Below are 20,784 nucleotides of genomic sequence, written 5' to 3' on the forward strand. Positions count from 1 at the left end.
CGAGGCACAGTGAGAAGGTCAGCACCAGAGGAGCGAAGTGTGTGGGCTGGGTTATAGGAGGAGAGAATAGAGGTAAGGTAGGAGGGGGTAAGGTGATGGACAGCTTTAAAACCAATGGTGAGGAGTTTTTGTTTGATATGGAGGTGGATGGGCAACCACTGGAGGTTTTTGAGGAGGGGAGTGACGTGACCTGAACGTTTCTATAGAAAGATCATAATAATAATAATGACATTTATTAAGCACTTACTATGTGCAAAACACTGCTCTAAGCACTGGGGAGGTTACAAGGTGATCAGGTTGTCCAACATGGGGCTCACAGTCTTAATCTCCATTTTACAGATGAGGTCACTGAGGCACAGAGAAGCTAAGTGACTTGCCCAAAGTCACACAGCTGACAATTGGCAGATCCGGGATTCGAACCCATGACCTCTGACTCCAAAGCCCGTGCTCTTTCCACTGAGCTACGCTGCTTCTCTGGGCAGCAGATGATCTGAGCAGCAGAGTGAAGTATGGACTGGAGTGGGGAGTGGTTAGACTGTGAGCCCCCTGAAGACCAGACACTCTAATTCTCATCCATGTAATTTTTTTTCCCAGTGCTTAGTAAATTGCTCTGAACACAATGTGTTTAATAACTACTATTTCTACTACTACTACTACTAGTACTACTACCACCCCACTACCACATCCTTAAGGAGCCATCAAATCACTAACCTGATGGGGCACAAGTCCGAGTGAAGTGGGAGGTTCATTCATGCGGTCATCACTGCTACTAGCAACGGCATAGCCCCTGAGGAAATGAAACATTCAATCAATCAATGGTATTTATCGAGCGTTTACTGTGTGCAGAGCACTCTACTAACTGCTTGGGCGAGTACAATATAACAATGTGACAGAGTTGGTAGACCCATTCCCTGCCCACAACAAGCTCACAATCTAGAGACTGGAACATTCAGAAATAAACTTTTATTGCGCAGACTGTAAAAAGATAATGGTAGATGGTCACGAAGGATTAACAAAGACAATCACCATGCACATTCCTTGGCAGTGTTTGGGAGGAAACAGCCTCAAAAGTCATGTGGCCTTGTATAAAGTAGATCCCTTCGTGAGCCAGAGCCTGCTTCCTTGGTGAAAATGAGAAGTTCAGTCTTAGGAAAGGGCACATTTATTCCTCAGCCTCTTAAGTGGGCAGTGAACGTGTTTACCCAAGCGCTCAGTACAGTCCTCTGCACACAGTCAGTGCTCAGAAAGTACCACTGATTGATTGAAAATGCTCCAATCAAGCAAACGTATTGAGAACTGACTGTGTGCAGAGCACTGTACTAAGGTCTTGAGTACAATGTAACAGAGTTGGGACACAGGTTCCCTGCCCATAATGAGCTTACAGTCTAGAGGGGGAGACAGACATTAATATAAATAAATTATGGATACGTACGTAAGTGCTGTTGGGCTGAGGGACAAGTGCAAATCTGAGTGCAAGGGAGACACAGAAAGGAGAGGGAGAAGAGGAAATGAGGGCCTAGTCAGGGAAGGCCTCTTGGAGAAGACGTGGTTTTAATAAGGCTTTGATGGTAGGGAGAGTGACGGTCAGTCAGATCTGAAGGGGAGGGCTTTCCAGGCATGAGACAAAACATAAGTGAGATGTCAGCGGCGAGATAGATGAGATTGAGGTACAGTGAGTAGTTTGGCATTAGAGGAGTGAAGTGTGAGAACTGGATTGTAGTAGAAAAGCAGCGAGGTAAGGTAGGAGGGGGCAAGGTGATTTTGTGCTTTAAAAGAGTTTAAAGGACTCTCTCCATGACCCCCTTCACTCTGGCTCCCGTCAATCAACCAATCAATCGTATTTATTGCTTACTGTGTGCAGAGCCCCCATCCCCTAGACTCCACTGAAACTGCCCTCTCGAAGGTCACTAATGACCTCCTTCTTGCCAAATCCAAAGGCTCTTACTCCATCCTAATCCTCCTCGACCTCTCAGCTGCCTTCGAAACTGTGGATCACCCCCTTCTCCTCAACACGCTATCCAACCTTGGCCTCATAGACTCCGTCCTCTCCTGGTTCTCCTTTTATCTCTCCAGCCATTCATTCTCAGTCTCCTTTTCAGGCTCTTCCTCCCCCTCCCATCCCCTTACTGTAGGGGTTCCTCAAGGGTCAGCTCTAGGGCCCCTTCTGTCCTCTATCTACACTCACTCCCTTGGTGACCTCATTCGCTCCCACGGCTTCAACTATCATCTCTACGCTGATGACACCCAAATCTACATCTCTGTCCCTGCTCTCTCTCCCTCCCTCCCTCCAGGCTCGTATCTCCTCCTGCCTTCAGGACATCTCCATCTGGATGTCTGCCCACCATCCAAAACTCAATATGTCCAAGACTGAACTCCTTATCTTCCCTCTCAAACCCTGCCCTCTCCCTGACTTTCCTGTCACTGTAGATGGCACTACCATCCTTCCCGTCTCACAAGCCCGCAACCTTGGTGTCATCCTCAACTCTGCTCTCTCGTTCACCCCTCACATCCAATCCGTCACCAAAACCTGCCGGTCTCACCTCAACATCACCAAGACCCGCGCTTTCCTCGCCATCCAAACCGCTATCTTGCTGGTTCAATCTTTCATCCTATCCCGACTGGATTACTGCATCAGCCCTCCTCTCTGATCTCCCATCCTCCTGTCTCTCCCCACTTCGGTCTATACTTCACGCTGTTGCCCGGATTATCTTTGTGCAGAAACTCTCTGGGCATGCTACTCCCCTCCTCAAAAATCTCCAGTGGCTGCCTGTCAACCTACAAATCAAGCAAAAACTCCTCACTTTCAGCTTCAAGGCTCTCCATCACCTCGCCCCCTCCTACCTCACCTCCCTTCTCTCCTTCTACAGCCCAGCCCACACCCTCTGCTCCTCTGCCACTAACCTCCTCACTGTGCCTCGTTCTCACCTGTCCCACTGAAGACTCCCAGCCCACGTCCTTCCCCTGGCCTGGAATGCCCTCCCTCTACTCATCTGCCAAGCTAGCTCTCTTCCTCCCTTCAAAGCCCTCCTGAGAGCTCACCTCCTCCAGGAGGCCTTCCCAGACTGAGCCCCCTTTTTCCTCTCCTCCTCCCCGTCCCCCCTGCCCTGCCTCCTTCCCCACCCACAGCACTTGTATATATTTGTACAGATTTATTACTCTATTTTACTTGTACATATTTACTATTCTATTTATTTTATTAATGATGTGCATATAGCTTTAATTCTATTTGCTCTGACAATTTTGACACCTGTGTACACGCTTGGTTTTGTTGTCAGTCTCCCCCTTCTAGACTGTGAGCCTGTTGTTGGGTATGGACCGTCTCTGTATGTTGCTGACTTGTACTTCCCAAGTGCTTACTACAGTACTCTGCACACAGTAAGCGCTCAATAAATACAATTGGATGAATGCATGAATGAATTTCATGCAGAGGTAGATGGGTAACCACCAGAAGTTCTTGAGGAGTGGGGAAACATGGACTCAGCAGTTTTGTAAAGAAATAATCCAGACAGCAGAGTAAAGTATGGACTAGAGTGGGGAGAGACAGAAGCCAGGGAGGTCAGCAAGGAGGCTGATGCAATAATCAAGGCGGGATAGGGTAAGTGCTTGGATTAATGTGGTAGCAGTTTGGATGGAGAGGAAAGGGCGGATTTTAGAGATGCTGTGGAGGTTGAACCAACAGGATATAGTGACAGATTGAATATGTGCAGTGAATGAGAGAGCTGAGTCGAGGATAACGCCAAGATTAGGAGCTGGTGAGACAGGAAGGATGGTGGTGTTGTCTAGAGAGATGGGAAAGTCACAGGGAGGAAGGGTTTGGGTGGGAAGATGAGAAGCTCTGTTTTGGACATGTTAAGTTTGAGGTGCCAGCAGGACATCCAAATAGAGATGTCCTGAAGGCACGAGGAAATGTGAGACTCCAGAGGAGAGAGATCACGGCTGGAGAGCTAGATTTGGGAACCATCTGCAAAGAGATGGTAGTTGAAGCCATGGGAGCAAATGAGCTCTCCAAGGGAGTGGGTGCAGATGAAGAACAGGGCAGCACCCAGAACTGAGCCTTGAAGGAGTCCCACAGTTAGGGAGTGGGAGGCAGAAGAGGAGCCTGCAAAAGAGACAGAATGAGCAGCCACAGAGATAGGAGGAAATCCCGGAGAGAACAGTGTCAGTGATGCCGAGGTGGAATAATGCTTCCAGAAGAAGGCAATGGTCCACAGTGTCAAAGGCAGCTGAGCCATCGAGGCAGATTAGGATGGACTTGAGGCCATTGGATTTGGCAAGAAGGAGATCATTGGTGACCTTTGAGAGGGTGGGTTCTGTGGAGTGAAGGGGGTGAAAGCCAGATTGGATGGGGTCAAGGAGATAATTGGAGAAGAGGAAGTGGAGGCAGTGTGTATAGACAATTCACAAGGAATTTGGAGAGGAGTGGTAGGAGGAAGAAGGGGCGATACCTTGAGGGAACCGTGTTGTGTTTGAAAGCAGTGGGGAAAAAGCTATTGGAAAGTGAATGTTTTTTTCATATTTGAAGAATGCTGAAGATGGCAGTCAGGGAGGGAAGAGGGGAGGTGGCAAGCGCTTTGATATGGTGCGAAGGGACGTAGTAGGTGGTACAGGTGTCGGGGTGGATTTTGAAAGGAGGCAGGAAAGCGTCTCTTGAGACACTTCTGGGAAAGATGGGAGAGTTGAAAACGGGGCAGAAGAAGGGAGGGACTGGAGTGGAGCAGGGGCGAATTTAGGGAGATCACGCCTAATGGTTTCAATTTCCTCAATAGACTATGTTCTTTTCTCCAAGAAAAGAGAAAACAGGAAAAGGTGGGAGGGTGCTGACTGGAGATGAGTTCTCAGTGACTCCTTCCTAAATTTATGCCACACATCTTGAGGCTCATAGGAGTTGTGCTGTAGGGCCAGTCTTAACCCAAGACAAGGGCAGAGAAAACATGAGCAGTTGACTACATTAACACATTAATCAATATTGGCTAAATGGAAGAGTTGGCTTCCAAATCCAAATGCTCACTGAGGAAAACTGTCTTGGCCTTAATCTGAAGAGAGATGAGATAGCATATTTCCTCAGGTTGGCCTCATCTGCGTTCCCAAGAAGATGGAGGAGGGAACAAAACACTCAGAAATGTCAGTTTGGAAGAATTGATCCTCACTTTCCACCCTGAGGAAATATAATTTTTGAACTGTCTACAGCAATATTGTAGTTGCCCAAAATAAAAAAAAAATCCAAATGGACCACTCACCCCTCTGGATGTTGTAAAACAGAAACCATCAACTCTACTGCCAAGGCTCCAGCGATCATGGCTAACCCTGGCCGGCTGACTGTACACTGTTGGTCCAGGGTCCGGTCTCTGGTTGACTAAATAGAAACAGCGGTTCATTACCCACCTGGTAAGTCCTGCTCTTCCATGCAAATTTTCCTCAAGGATGAGTGATTATTCTGCCAAATCTTGACTCCAGCACAAAACCTCATTCAGAGCAGCCAGAAATCCATGTTCCAGGATGCTTTCCCTTCAGATTTTCCTTATAATGGCTTCTATTTGTGTACGTATGGCTTATCATACAACGATTGCACAATAGTTTTCACAGGCCTTACCAAAGCATCTGATGCCATCATTAAATCTGGGCTTTGAAAATTACCAAGTGAATTTGGCCACCCTGAAAAGTTCATCAGATTCCGAGACAACTTCGTGATGGCGTGGCTGGCTGAGTCCAAGTCGGGGGTGCCCTGGCTGAGCCATTCTCCACTGCTACTGGAGAAAAGCAGGGAGGTGGAGTGGGCCCGGTCCTGTTCAAATCTATTCTAGCCAGCCACATTAGAAGACACCTGGACACAGGTTTTAGAATACACTTTCACACCTCTGGAAAACTCTTTCATTTCAACAGACTGGGAGCATCTTCCAAAAACAGCTCCACCAAATCAGCCAGATGATACAGGCTGTTGATAATTCTGAAGAAAACTCAAGTGCTGTACCAGCCTGAATCAGGGACACGTCCCCAGACCTTCCCCATGACCACACAAACACAAACACACACACACACACTCAAAAATTCATATTGGCATCCCAGAGGTAAATGGTATAGTACAGTGCTCTGCACACAGTAAGCGCTCAATAAATATGATTGAATGAATGGTGTGACAGAATTCTGTTAACTGGGCAACATGCTGACCAATGACTCAGTGACCACTGGGGAATTAGAAAACAGAATCAAGAAAGCCAGCACAACCAGAGGGTAGCCACAGCATGTTGTCAGGATCCAGACCAAACTAAAGGTCTACAAAGGCTGCCCAGCCTTCTGTAAGACTGTGAGACCTGGACTCGATCAAAAGATGGTATTTTTTGAGCACTTACTGTGTGTAGAGCACTGTATTAAGTGCTTGAGAGTAGAATACAACAGAGTCGGTAGACACGTTTCCTGCCCACAAAGAGCTTACTAACAGTCTCGATGTGGCCCCTGCGGAGGGGACTCCCCACACAGTCGCCACATCTGGCTCCTTGAGCGGTTCCATCAGCATCACCTACGGGTCACGTTCAATATCGTAGTCAGCCTCTGGGCATCGAAGCTATGCTGACCTCAACACAGCTAGCTACACTAGGTGGGGCCTGTGAAGAGAATGAACAACAAAATGCCCAAACAGCTGCTTTATAATGATAATCAGGATATTTATTAAGTGCTTACTATGCGCCAGGCGGAGGCGGGATTAGAAACCATGACCTTCTGACACCCAGGCCCGTGCTCTATCCACTAGACCATGCTACTTCATGGAGAAGTGAAATTGGGAAAGGGCAGAGGAAGGGTTTTAAGGACATGATAAAACAAAGCCTCCAGCAATGCTGCATCCCAGGCTGAATACTAGGAGTCAGCTGCTGAGGAGAGACCAGCATGATGCGCTGCCATCAAGAACAGAGTAGCTCTCTGAGCAAAAGCTTTGTAGAGAATGAGAGACAAGGTGGTAAAAGAGAAAATAGCCCCTCAATCTGCAAACATTAAAAGCAATACCACAAAGGACAGCCTTTTTAATGCCCAATGTGGCCAGGTCTGTGTCTCTTTTCAGACACACACCCCCCCAGAAGTGAACTTCCCAATCAGTAATTTTTTCTCCAATGCAAAAGACAATTCTGTACAACTGCGCACCACTTAGTTCGAGGTGAGAATTCCATTCTCACTCTAGGAACATGCTGAGATATAACCACTTTCTGGAGCAGTAGGGCATTTAGCTCTTTAACTCTATCATGGTATTTTTTGGGCACATGTGGTGCAGATCCCTGTACTAAGCGCTGGAACTAAGATCTTTGCCAATGTTTATAAAGGTTTCAGAAAACACTCCATTCTCTACAGCAAACACAGAAGAACAAGAGAGGTACTCAGGAAAGAACAATTAGCTTGACAAGTCACTACTCACATCTCCGGGTGCCACCACATCATTGCAAAAGTAACAGCCAAGTTTGTACCCAGGGATGTTGGAAAAGAGTGATGAACCCAGGAGATCAGCAGAACCAGAGGGCAAGGTGAGGCCTTCATTCTCAGTACTCTGCTCTTTTGGTTTCTTCAGGCCATGCCTCATGACGACGAATGTGTCAAACCCCAAAGCGGCATTGATGACCAGCTGCAGATTTCAAAAGGGTGAAGAACAGTTGAAGCCAAAAGCCCAGAGATCTAAACCACAAATGATGAGTTTAACTTTTTAAATAAAACAAATCATGTCTAAATTCATATTTGAACATTGACTTTTTAAAAACATTTTCAACAAAGTATACATCTGAGAGAATAATACAGTTCCAAAAGACAACGTAACATAATACGAACATAAGAAATGCCACTCCTGGGTAAGATCAATGCAGCTCAGAATGCCCTTGATGACTGCTGTACCAACATGGTTGGAAGAACCACGTGCTTGTTGCCCTTCTTGACTTCCTTTCGTAGGTTTCAGGATACACACACACACACACACACACACACACACATCCACACACACATAACCTACCTAGCTTTATCCTCTATACTCCTAACTTGTCCTTCAATAATGCTTAAAGGAGTTCTCATCTGTGAATTTATCTGAACCCCTCTTGACCTTGCTAATACTTTCGGTCAGCAAAACTTCTGGGGAGGAATGGATTCCACATATTGGCCACCTGCTGAATAAGGGCATTTCCTCCTGTTTGTTTTAAATCTGCACCTCCCAGCTTTAACAGGTGGACACACCCTCATCTTGGTGTCTTCGGGTTTGGTGAACAGCAATTCTATGATTGCCTCCATCGTGTTTCCCCTCAGCCCTTTTTTTTATATTTGTTAAGCACTTACTACGGAACAGGAATGGTACTAAGCACTGGGGTAGATAACAAGATAACCTGGTTGGACACAGTTCATGTCCCACATGGAGCTCACAGTCTTAATCCCCATTTTACAGATGAGGTAACTGAAGCCCAGAGAAGTTAAGTGACTTGCCCAAGGTAATGCAGCAAACAAATGGCAGCACAGGGATTAGAACCCAGATCCTCTGACTCCCAGATCTTTGCTCTTTCCCTTTGTCTTTCCAAACCGAAGAGTCCTAACGAGAGCCTCCTTCGCTACCAAAGTACCACAACACGTCCTCTTTGGTCCCAAGACAAGGTTCTTCCTTCAAGCTCAATGTAATCAGAGAAATGTTTGGGCAAGAAGGCACGTGAGAAGTTTGTCTATTTAATCCCCCTGCCCCTGTACTCAAAAAATTCCACAGAAACTTGAGCCTGTTCTCCTGATAAAGCTCTTGAGGAAGCAAGACAAACAATTCAATCTAGCTGTGAGAAGCTGTTCCTTATATATAAACTAAATCTCTCCTGCTTCAATTTAAACCTTTTCCCTCATATTCTCAGCAAAGAGGAGAAGCAGTTAGTCACTAATCTGTGAATAACATTTCATTTACTTTGATTGGTCTTTCTTCCGACATGCTTGTCAAACTTCTGAAGGTTTTTCAGGGACAGCAGATTTCAGAGCAAGATTTCAACTCATGAGAAATCGTTCAACCCTTGAGGCCAAGGCTCACTGGATATGCCAATATGGCAAAATAGTTAAAATATATTTTAGAAAGTTACAATATAGTGAAAAAGTTAAGAGACAGCAAGAGGCCTCCAAACCACATAAAATAGGAAGATGATTCCAGAATATATTAAAAGGAATATGACATGTAACAGCCAGGAAGTAATCCTTCCATTATACCTTTGATGGGTTACAGTTGTGTGTCTAGCTTAGGTTATCTCATTTTGAAAAATACATGAAGGAGCGGGCGAGGGTCAATAGATGAGAAAGCAAAATGATTAAGGGGATGGAAAATAGATCCAATGGAAAAAAATGGTAATGGATAAGGGAGTTGTTTAGCCTGGGAAGGAAAAATCTAAGAGACGACTTAACTTTCCATGTATACATAGAGCTAGTATGAGAAAGATACTGACCATTTGTTTGACTTAATCACAGAGGGCCAAACAAGAGGTGATGGGTTTAAAATTGCAGGCGGAAAACATGGCACGGACATAAGAAATTGATTAAAAAAAAAAAACAACTGAAAACAGGCTATCAATGCAGCCTGCGGTATCTCCGCATATAGAGATGTTTTAAAATGAGACACAATACCATCTCTCTTTTATATAATGGTATTTATATAGTGATTTCTATGTATCAAGCACTGGAGTAGATACAAGATAATCAGAATGGAACCAGTTCTTGTCTCACACAGGGCTCACAGCCTAAAAGAGAAGCAGTGTGGCCTAACGGAAAGAGCACGGGCCTGGGAATCAGGTGACCTGAGTTCTAGTCCCAACTCCACCACCTGCCTGCTATGTGACCTTGGGCAAGTCACTTAACTTCTCTGTGCCACAGCTCCCTCATCTGTAAAATGGGGATTAAGAGGGGGAGCCCCATGTGGGACATGGACTGTGTCCAACCTGATTAGCTTATATCTGCCCCAGTGTTTAGTACAGTGCCTGGAGCATAGTAAGTGCTTAACAAATGCCATTTTAAAAAAAACAAAAACGTCGAGCAAAAGGGCTAGGCCATGTAAAAGCCCACATCTCAGTTAAAACAAAGGCTACTCTTTCAGGAGCTCTTGGATTGCTTTATTTCCCCAAGTAGAAATGCAGATGCTGCATTTACATTAATTTCAACAGAATAAGGAAGGGCAAATACAAGGGAACCAAAACTCAAGGCAAAAACTGATTCCAAAAGGAGTAATTTATTTGTTCTACAACAAAAATTCTCAAAACTGTTTTACAGAAAATCAACAAAGATTTCAATACCAGTCAGTCCTGCAATAATACATGTTATTACGTAATTCAGATAGGGACTCTCCCAAGCGATTAATAGAGTGCTCTGCACATAGTAAATGTTCAATCAATATAATTGATTGAAAGGGTGTTATTAAATGAGGAAAGGTTATTTCTAGAATGTAGGTCTGTCTAGACAGAACACAATCCACTGTTGAAAGAGACAGATGTACGCATGTCCACGTCAGTCAAGACATGAACGATTCCTTAACACAATGTTCTTGAAAAACACAACCCCTGTGTTATATTGACTATATATCAATGAGATGCACTGCACGGCTTATATGGTTGCCCTTTGTATTCAAAGAAGATACTGCTAACGGTGATATGTTTTGCAAGATGTTGGTGAAGCACTGCTTCAGCCCACTCTCTGGCAAGTATTTTGACCACCATCAATTGGTTCATTTTAAAATCTGTAGCCTCAGTGTGCTGGATTTGAGGTCCAGAGGGGTTAAGCTATTTGCCCAATGTCACATACGGACCTCTTTTACCAATCTTGGAATATCCAAAGAGGATACGCTTGACAGCCTGCCATAGTCCTCAGAGAGAAGCTCTCCATAAACCATTCTAAAGTAAGACTTTGATCATCCCATCACGCCTGCCGCTCCTTCAGAGCAGCACTGATGTTCATTTTCTCTAACACGCAAAACTGAGAAATTCCATTTTCCCAGGGAAGGATGGTGAGGATGGGGGATCGGGCTGGGAAAACTATGTAGGTGAGGCCATGCATGAGGGAGGGTTGGAGGGACCTCTAGATCATTCTCTCCTCCCCTTTTCTCATATTATGGAAGTAATACTAGGAATCGTCCCTTCTCTTGTCTTTACTTGTCATTTCCACTCCTCCCTCTAAATGCCCCTTCCCACTCTCCCCTATTGCCAAAGTTAAAATGCTTAGAAACCTAAGATGTTTAGAATTGTAACAATTGTTTGCTGCTCTTTCCAGGGCCTGAAACCCACTCCCACACTTGCCACTTCAGCACTAGCTAAGGGCTATTATACTCACAATCTCCCATAGCACTTGGGTACATAGTTCACATACCCTGGAATTCATGTATATATCCTCTTTCCCTCTTCCTCCTGTCTGTAAATTATTGTAGAGCGTCTCCCCACCTAGGCTGTAAGTTCCCTGAGAGTAGAGATCATGCTCTATTGTACTCTCCCAAAGTACAGTGCTCTACAGAGTAGGTGCTCAATAAATCCCATTGATTGGTTTCAAGGTTACTTGTTCAGCATTTTTTAAACCCTCAGGAGGAAGAGCCTGGATCTAAGGTTTTCACTGAGGGCTAACTTGTAGCACCTAGAAGGCCACACCAACTGCAAATAGTTTTTGAGTCCTAAGACAGCCTCTCGGATTCTGCTCCCTGAACTGTTTACCTGAGATTCTTTCTTGAACTTGACTTTTTCGGTGATTCCCGTTTCCCTATTACCTGAAATGAAAGCTTCTCAGTAACTGTCCTGTTATTGAATTATCGGGTTAGGAGTGTACTAGGAGATATTGTTACTGGGGTAATAATAACGATAATAATGGTGATAGTATTTGCTCATCACTTACTCTGAGCCAAGCACTGTACTAAGTGCTGGAGTAGATACAAAATCATCAGGTCAAACACACAGTCCCTGTCCCGCACAGGGCTCACAATCTAAGTTGGAGGGAGAACAGGTATTGAATCCTATTTTCTAGACGGGGAAGCTGAGGCACAGAGAAATGACTTGCACACGGTCACACAGTAGGCAAGTAACAGGGCTAGGATTAGAAACCAGGTCCTGTGACTCCCCAGGCCCAAACAGGACAACCAGATTAGAATACAGTCCCTGTTCCATTCTGGAGGGCGAGTAGGTGACAAATAATAATAATAATGGCATTTATTAAGCGCTTACAATGTGCAAAGCACTGTTCTAAGCGCTGGGGAGGTTACAAGGTGATCAGGTTGTCCCACGGGGGGCTCACAGTCTTCATCCCCATTTTACAGATGAGGGAACTGAGGCCCAGAGAAGTGAAGTGACTTGCCCAAAGTCACACAGCTGACAAGTGGCGGAGCCGGGATTTGAACCCATGACTTCTGACTCCAAAGCCCGGGCTCTTTCCACTGAGCCACGAACTGTCATCATCATTTTTCAGGTGACAAAACAGAGGGGTTAAGTGACTTGCACACACACACACACACACATACACACACACACACACACACACGCACGCACACACACACACAGGCAGAGCTAGGAGTAGAACCCAGGTCTCCCAACTCCTAGTCCCCACACACTTTCCACCCAGCTATGCTGCCTGTATTTTCAATCCATCAATCAACGGAATTTATTGAGCAGTTCCTGAGTGCACAGCACTGTACTCAGTGCTAGGAAGAGTACAATAAAACAGAGTTTAGACACAATTCCTACCCTCCAGGATCTTACAGTCTAGTGGGGCAGACATACATTAAAATCAGTTACTCAGAGAAAATGACCAGGTATTAGGAAGGACATGTACATAACAGCTATAGGCTGGGGTAGTAAGAGTATCAAAGTGCTTAAGGAGTACATACCCAACTGCCTAGGTGACATAGAAGGGAAGCCAAATAGGTGGGGAAATGAGATGTTAGTCAGGGAAGGCCTTTTGGAGGAGATATGGTTTTAGTGGGGCTTTGAAGGTGGAGACAGTGGTAGTCTGTCAAATATGAATGGGAAGGAAGTTTTAGGCCAGAGGGAGAACGTGAGCAAGGGGACATCAGTGTGATGGATGAGATCGAGGCAGAGTGAAAAGGTTGGCTTTAGAGAACTGAAGTATGAGGGCTGGGTTGTAATAGGAGATTTGCAAGGTAAGGTAGGAGAGGGAGAGTCAACTGAGTGCCTTACAGCAGAAGGTAATGAGTTTTTGCTCAATCAATTGATGGAATTAATTGAGCGCTTACTGTGTGCAGAGCAGTGTACCTTAGTACTTGGAAGGGTACAATACAAGAGAGAGTTGAGAGATACATTCCCTGCCCAAAAGGAGCTTACAGTCTAGAAGGGCAGAGAGACAAATGCAAATAAAATAAGGAAATGTACATAAGAGCTATAAGGCTGAGGGTGGGGTGAATATCAAATGCTTACAAGGAACAAATGCATAGGTGATGCAGAAGGAAGAGAGAGTAATAGAAATGAGGGTTCAACTGGGGAAGGCCTCTTGGAGGAGACGATATTGCAATAAGGCTTGGAAGGTGGGAAAAGTTGTGGACTGTTGTATGGGGGAAAGGGAGTTCGTTCCAGATCAAAGGGAGGGCAAGGGATCAGAGGGGAGATCAACAAGACTGAGGTACAGTGAGTAAGTTGGTGTTAGAAGAGCAGAGTGTGCGAATTGGGTTGTAGTAGGAAATCACAGAGTTGGCAGACACGTTCCCTGACCACAAGCAGATTAGAGTCTAGAGGGAGAGAGAGCATTAATATAAATAAATTACAGATATTTATATAAGTGCTATGGGGCAGAGGGTGGGGTGAATAAAGGGTGTAACTCCAAGTGCAAGGGAAACATAGACAGGAGTGGGAGAAGTAGAAATGAGGGCTGAGTCAAGGAAGGCGTCTTGGAAGAATTGTGATTATAACAAGGCTTTGAAGGTGAGGCGAGGGATTGTCGGTCAGATATGAAGAGGGAGGGAGTTCTAGGCCAGAGGTAGGGTGTGGGCGAGGGGTTGGCAGTGAGATAGATGAGATCGAGGTACAGTGAGTAGACTGGCATTACGGGAGAGAAGTGTGTGGGTTGGGTCGTAGTAGAAAATCAGAGAGTTAAGGTAGGAGGGGGAGAGCTGATTTTGTGCTTTAAAGCCAAAGGTAAAGAGTTTCTGTTTGATGCTGAAGTGGATGGACAACGACTGGAGGTTCTTGAAAAGTGGAGAGACGTGGACTGAACTGTTTTTATGAAAATGATCCAGGCAGCAGACTGAAGGAAAGGGCTGCATTTGGTGATGCTGTGAATGTAGAACAGGATTTGGTGGCGGACTGAATATAAGGGTTGAATGAGAGAGATGAGTTGGAGGTTAATGCCAAGGTTGTGGGGTTTGTGAGACAGGGAGGACAGTGGTACTGCCTACAGTGATGGGAAAGTCAGGGGAAGGACAAGTTTTGGGAGGGAAAATGGGTAGTTCTATTTTGAACACACTAAGTTTGAGGTGTTGGCGTGACACCCAGCTACAGAAATGTCCCGAAGGCAAGAGAAAATGTAAGACTGCAGAGGAGAGAAGTCAGGGCAGCAGAGGTAGATTTGGTGATCATCCATGTAGAGATGGTAGTTGAAGCTGTGGGAGTGCATGAGCTGTCCAAGGGAGTGGGTGTAGATGGGAGTATAGAAGGGGAACTAGAACTGAGACTGAGGGACTTCCACTGTTAAAGGGTGGGAAGCAGATGAGGAGACTGCAAAAGAGACTGAGAAGAGTGGTCAGAGAGGAGGAGAACCAGGAGAGGACAGTATCAGTGAAGGTAAGAAAAAGGGGTTAGCCCACATTGTCAAAGGCAGCTGAGAGGTATTTATTCATTCATTCATTCAATCGTATTTATTGAATGCTTACTGTGTGCAGAGCACTGTACTAAGCGCTTGGGAAGTACAAGTTGGCAACATATAGAGACGGTCCTTACCCAACAGAGGGCTCACAGTCTAGAAGGGGGAGACAGACAACAAAACAAAACATAGTAACAAAATAAAATAAATATAATAGTAAATATGTACAAGTAAGAGTAATAAATCTGTACAAACATATATACAGGTGCTGCGGGGAGGAGAAGGAGGTAAGGCGGGGGGGGAGAGGGGGAGGAGAGAGAGAGGAAGGAAGGGGCTCAGTCTGGGAAGGCCTCCTGGAGGAGGTGAGCTCTCAGTAGGGCTTTGAAGGGAGGAAGAGAGCTAGCTTGGTGAACGTGCGGAGGGAGGGCATTCCAGGCCAGGGGGAGGACGTGGACTGGGGGTCGACGGCGGGACAGGCAAGAACGAGGCACAGTGAGGAGGTTAGCGGCAGAGGAGCGGAGGGTGCGGGCTGGGCTGTAGAAGGACAGAAGGGAGGTGAGGTAGGAGGGGGCGAGGTGATGGAGAGCCTTGAAGCTGAGAGTGAGGAGTTTTTGCCTGATGCGTAGGTTGATTGGTAGCCACTGGAGATTTCTGAGGAGAGGAGTAACATGCCCAGAGCGTTTCTGTACAAAGATGATCCGGGCAGCAGCGTGAAGTATAGATTGAAGTGGGGAGAGACAGGAGGATGGGAGATCAGAGAGGAGGCTGATGCAGTAATCCAGTCAGGATAGGATGAGAGATTGAACCAGCAGGGTAGCGGTTTGGATGGAGAGGAAAGGGCGGACCTTGGCAATGTTGCGGAGGTGAGACCGGCAGGTTTTGGTGACGGATTGGATGTGAGGGGTGAACGAGAGAGCAGAGTCGAGGATGACACCAAGGTTGCGGGCTTGTGAGACGGGAAGAATGGTAGTGCTGTCAACAGTGATGGGAAAGTCAGGGAGAGGGCAGGGTTTGGGAGGGAAGATAAGGAGTTCAGTCTTGGACATACTGAGTTTTAGATGGCGGGCAGAAATCCAGATGGAGATGTCTTGAAGGCAGGAGGAGACACGAGCCTGAAAGGCGGGAGAGAGAGCAGGGGCAGAGATGTAGATTTGGGTGTCATCAGCGTAGAGATGATAGTTGAAGCCGTGGGAGCGAATGAGTTCACCAAGGGAGTGAGTGTAGATAGAGAACAGAAGGGGACCAAGAACTGACCCTTGAGGAACCCCTACAGTAAGGGGATGGGAGGAGGAGGAGGAGGAGGAGCCCGCAAAAGAGACTGAGAATGAACGGCCGGAGAGATAAGAGGAGAACCAGGAGAGGGCAGAGCCCGTGAAGCCAAGGTTGGATAGCGTGTTGAGGAGAAGGGGTTGGTCCACAGTGTTGAAGGCAGCTGAGAGGTTGAAGAGGATTAGGATAGAGTAGGAGCCGTTGGATTTGGCAAGCAGGAGATCATTGGTGACCTTTGAGAGGGCAGTTTCCGTGGAATGTAGGGGACGGAAGCCAGATTGGAGGGGGTCGAGGAGAGTGTTGGCATTGAGGAATTCGAGGCAGCGCATGTAGATGACTCGTTCAAGGAGTTTGGAAAGGAATGGTAGGAGGGAGATAGGGTGATAACTAGAAGGTGAGGTGGGGTCAAGAGAGGGTTTTTTTTAGGATGGGAGAGACGTGGGCATGTTTGAAGGCAGAGGGGAAGGAACCAGTGGAGAGTGAGCGGTTGAAGATGGACGTTAAGGAGGGGAGAAGGGACGGAGCGAGAAATTTCATAAGATGAGAGGGAATGGGGTCAGAAGCACAGGTGGCCGGAGTAGCACTTGAGAGGAGGGAGGAGATCTCATCTGAAGATACTGCTGGGAAGGATGGGAGAGTGAAGGCTGAGAGCAGCATGGCCTAATGGATAGAGCACGGGTCTGGGAGTCAGAAGGACCTGGGTTCTAATCTTTGCTCTGCCACTTGTCTGCTGTGTGACCTTGGGCAATTCATTTCATTTCTCTGTGCCTCAGTTCCCTCATCTGTAAAATAGGGATTAAGATTGTGAACTCCATATGGGACAGGTACTGTGTCCAATGTGATTAGCTTGTATCTACCCTAGAGTAACTGGCATAAAATGAGTGCTTAATAAATACAATGGGAAAAACAAAAAGGATTTGGATGGAGTAGGGGCTGTCGGGTTTGGCCAGAAGGAGGTCATCGGTGACCTGAGAGAGGGCAGTTTCCATGGAGTGTAGGGGGCGGAAGCCAGATTGGAGAGAGTCAAGGAGAGAACTGGAGAGGAAGTGGAGGCAACGGGGGTAGAAAACTCACTTGAAGAGTCTGGAGAGAAATGGAAGGAGTGAGTTGGAGCACCATCTGGAGGGAGCCGTGGGATCAGAGGAGGGTTTTCTTTAGAATAGGAGATACATAACCATGTTTGAAAGCAGTGGGGAAGAAGCCATTAGAAAGTAAGTGGTTGAAGATGGTGGCCTGTCCCAAGGTGAGCCTGGGGTACCGGCCATCTCAAGGTCAAATGCTATCTCATGACCACCTGAGACAGCAGGCGGAACTCGGAAGTGAGGGTGGGATACCGCCCCCACAACCAAAACTGCTAGATTGACAGCCCAAGCCAGGAATACAGAAGGTGTCCCTCGCCCCCGTGCCAATCAAATTAGGTATGGAGGAGGGAGGAGGGCAGAGATTGCATAAACTGGGGCCAGAAGCTGGATTGGCCTCGGAGCACAGGTGATAAATACCTGTCACCTCTGACCTTCTGGGGGCTGAACACCAAGACACACAGCAGCAGCTGGAGGAGCAGCCGCTGCAGCAGCAGCAGCCCACGTGTCTTTCTCTGCCCAGAAGTCCAGATGTCCACTCTGCAACCAGAACCAACACACTTAGGCAAGGGCCATGGGACGGGTGAGTGTCTCATGGGTGGGACCCAGGTGCCCCGCTGCAGATGGGGATCATAAGTGGATTCCTCCAATGTAGGGAGAGCACATGGTGAGAGCTAGCCGCCCACAACGTGCACGGGTAATGGAATGAATTCGTCCCGTGTGGGAAAGTAAGTGGATTCGCCCCGAGAGGGAAGTGCACATGGGTGAGAGCTAGCCGCCTCACCCGCACGCAATTAACGTATGATTGTGTTCCTCCCGTTAGGGAAGCTTGAATATTGCTAATTGATTGCATTCCTCCGAAAGGGAAGCTCAATCCATTGTGTCTAAACAACTAAATAATTCAATTTGTCTCGTGGAATAAATTTTATATAAAACTCAGGCTTTCCGTCCCCGGTCTTTCTCTCTTTCTCTTGCTGTGCTGATTACTGAACGAACCCATCCCCGGACGACGGGTGACAGGGCCAGGGAGTGAAGAAGGGAGAGGGCAAGTGTTTTGATAAGGTGTGAAGGGATGGGGTCAGAGGCCCAGGTGGAGGCAGATTTTGCGAGGAGGTGAGAGATTTTCTCTTTAGATACTGTTGGGAAAGATGGGGGCATCAACGAGGGTACAGAAAGATGGTGGGCCTGAAGAGGAGCAGGTGAGATTTTAGGGTGATCATGCCTGATGGCTTCAATCTTAACAACAAAGTATGTGGCCAGATTATTAGGGGAAAGAGATGGTGGAGGGTTTGAAGAGGGAATTAAATGTCTGGAACAGCTGGTGCAGGTAATGGGTAGAGGAGTCAAATGAAGATGGAGAAGTATTGTTTTCAGACAGAGAAGAGGGCAGAATTAAAGCAGATGAGGATGAGTTTGAGATAGATGAGGTCAGCCAGGTGTCTGGATTTCTGCCAACAGCACTCCACATCTCTAGCAGCGTGGGGGAAGTGAATTGGGAAGCAGTGTGGCAGTGTGGAAAGAGCACAGATCTGGGATTCAGACGATGTGGATTCTAATCCCAGTTCTGCCACATGTCTGCTGTAGGAACTTGGGCAAGTCACTTAACTTCTCTGGGCCTCAGTTACTTTATCTGTAAAATGGGGATTAAGGCTGTGAGCCCCATATGGGACAGGGGTGTCCAACCTGATTACCTTGTATCTACCCCAGTGCTTAGAACTGTGCTTGGCACATTGTAAGTGCTTAAAAAATACCATAATTATTATTATTAGGGTTGTGGATTAGTGGGCTCTCCATCACCTCGCCCCCTCCTACTTCACCTCCCTTCTTTCTTTCTACAGCCCAGCCTGCACCCTCCGCTCCTCTGCCGCTAACCTCCTCACTGTGCCTCGTTCTCATCTGTCCCGCCGTCGACCCCCGGCCCACGTCCTCCCCCTGGCCTGGAATGCCCTCCCTCCGCACATCCGCCAAGCTAGCTCTCTTCCTACCTTCAAAGCCCTACTGAGAGAGCTCACCTCCTCCAGGAGGCCTTCCCAGACTGAGCCCCTCCTTCCTCTCCCCCTCCTCCCCCTCCCCATCTCCCCCGCCCTGCCTCCTTCCCCTCCCCACAGCACCTGTATATATGTTTGTACAGATTTATTACTCTATTTTACTTGTACATATTTACTATTCTATTTTATTTTGTTAATATGTTTTGTTTTGTTGTCTGTGTCCCCCTTCTACACTGTGAGCCCGCTGTTGGGTAGGGACCGTCTCTATATCTTGCCAACTTGTACTTCTCAAGCGCTTAGTACAGTGCTCTGCACACAGTAAGTGCTCAAGAAATATGACAATGAATGAATGAATGGTACGAGTTTGGCAGAGGGATAGGGGAGCGAAGGAGTTGAGTTCAGTGGACAGGGCAGTTTTGAGGACATCTATTTATGAGTTAAGAGAAGGAAGTTTGTGTATGGAGACATGGCTGTCGCCGGACGACACGGTCTCTTCTGCTGCTCTCTGCAGTGCAGGCCTCTTCTTCTCCCACTCCCCCAGACTCACCGGAAAAGGAGGAGGTGTCGGTTTCCTTCTCGCCCCCCAATGTCGCTTTCGCACTATCCCTCCTCCCCCTTCCCTTTCCTTCCCTTCCTTTGAAGCCCACATTATTCGCCTCTACCACCCCCTCCAGATTCTTGTAGCCGTCATCTACCGCCCTCCGGGCCCCACTTCCAACTTCTTTAATGACTTTGACCCCTTCCTCACATTCCTTCTCTCCTTCTCCATGCCCACTCTGATCCTCGGAGACTTCAATATCCACATGGATATCCCTAACGACTCCTCTGCCGCCCGCCTTCTATCTCTCCTTGACGCTGCCAACCTCTTCCTCCACCCCACCTCACCCACTCACCAACTTGGTCATACCCTCGACCTCATCATCTCCTACCGCTGCACTGTGTCCACCCTCACCAACTCTGTGATCCCTCTCTCTGATCATAATCTTCTCACCTGCCTCCTCACTCACACTCCTTTCCCCTGTAAATCAGTTTTACTCCCTCACAGAGATCTCCGCTCTCTGGACCCCACCCATCTTTCGGAGCGCCTCACACCCCACCTCGCCGCCCTCTCCTCTCTACCCAGTCTTGATGATCAGATTACTGCTCTCAACTCTACCCTTTCTACTCAGCTAGACTCGCTCGCTCCCCTTTCCCTTCGCCGCTCTCGCACCACTAACCCACAGCCCTGGATCACTGCCACTGTCCGCCTCCTTCGCTCTTATGCTCGAGCTGCTGAACGCTGCTGGCGAAAGTCTAAACACCATGCCAACCTCGTTCACTTCAAGTTTATCCTTTCCTGCCTTAACTCAGCCCTCTCTTCTGCCAGACAAAACTATTTCTCCTCCCTTATTGACACCCATGCCCATCACCCCCGCCAGCTCTTCCGTACATTCAACTCCCTTCTCAGGCCCCCGGTTCCTCCCCCTCCTCCTTCCCTCACCCCCAACGATCTGGCCTCCTACTTCATTAACAAAATTAAATCCATCAGGTCCGACCTCCCCAAAGTCTCTTCCCCCCTTTCTCCAACCCCCCGGCTCTCAACACTCTCTGCTACTCTCCCATCCTTCCCAGCAGTATCCTCAGAGGAACTCTCCTCCCTCCTCTCAAGTGCTACTCCGGCCACCTGTGCTTCTGACCCCATTCCCTCTCATCTT

At 47.4% G+C, this 20,784-nt stretch overlaps 1 protein-coding gene across 5 annotated transcripts in view; it reads right to left on the reverse strand.

Moving 5' to 3' along the window:
* ATG7 (autophagy related 7) overlaps window positions 1-20,784 on the reverse strand; it is a 281,509-nt gene that overhangs the window by 206,842 nt on the left and 53,883 nt on the right. For all 5 annotated transcript variants that reach the window (XM_038772324.1, XM_038772323.1, XM_038772325.1 and 2 more), the window contains 3 exons: window positions 7,400-7,603; window positions 5,238-5,353; window positions 712-787 (listed from right to left, as the gene is read on the reverse strand). In XM_038772324.1, coding sequence (XP_038628252.1) covers window positions 712-787; window positions 5,238-5,353; window positions 7,400-7,603 — 396 coding nt within the window. The remainder of the gene's footprint in view (window positions 1-711; window positions 788-5,237; window positions 5,354-7,399; window positions 7,604-20,784) is intronic.

The sequence above is a fragment of the Tachyglossus aculeatus genome, chromosome X1 (assembly GCF_015852505.1).
Source record: "Tachyglossus aculeatus isolate mTacAcu1 chromosome X1, mTacAcu1.pri, whole genome shotgun sequence".
NCBI lineage: Eukaryota > Metazoa > Chordata > Mammalia > Monotremata > Tachyglossidae > Tachyglossus > Tachyglossus aculeatus.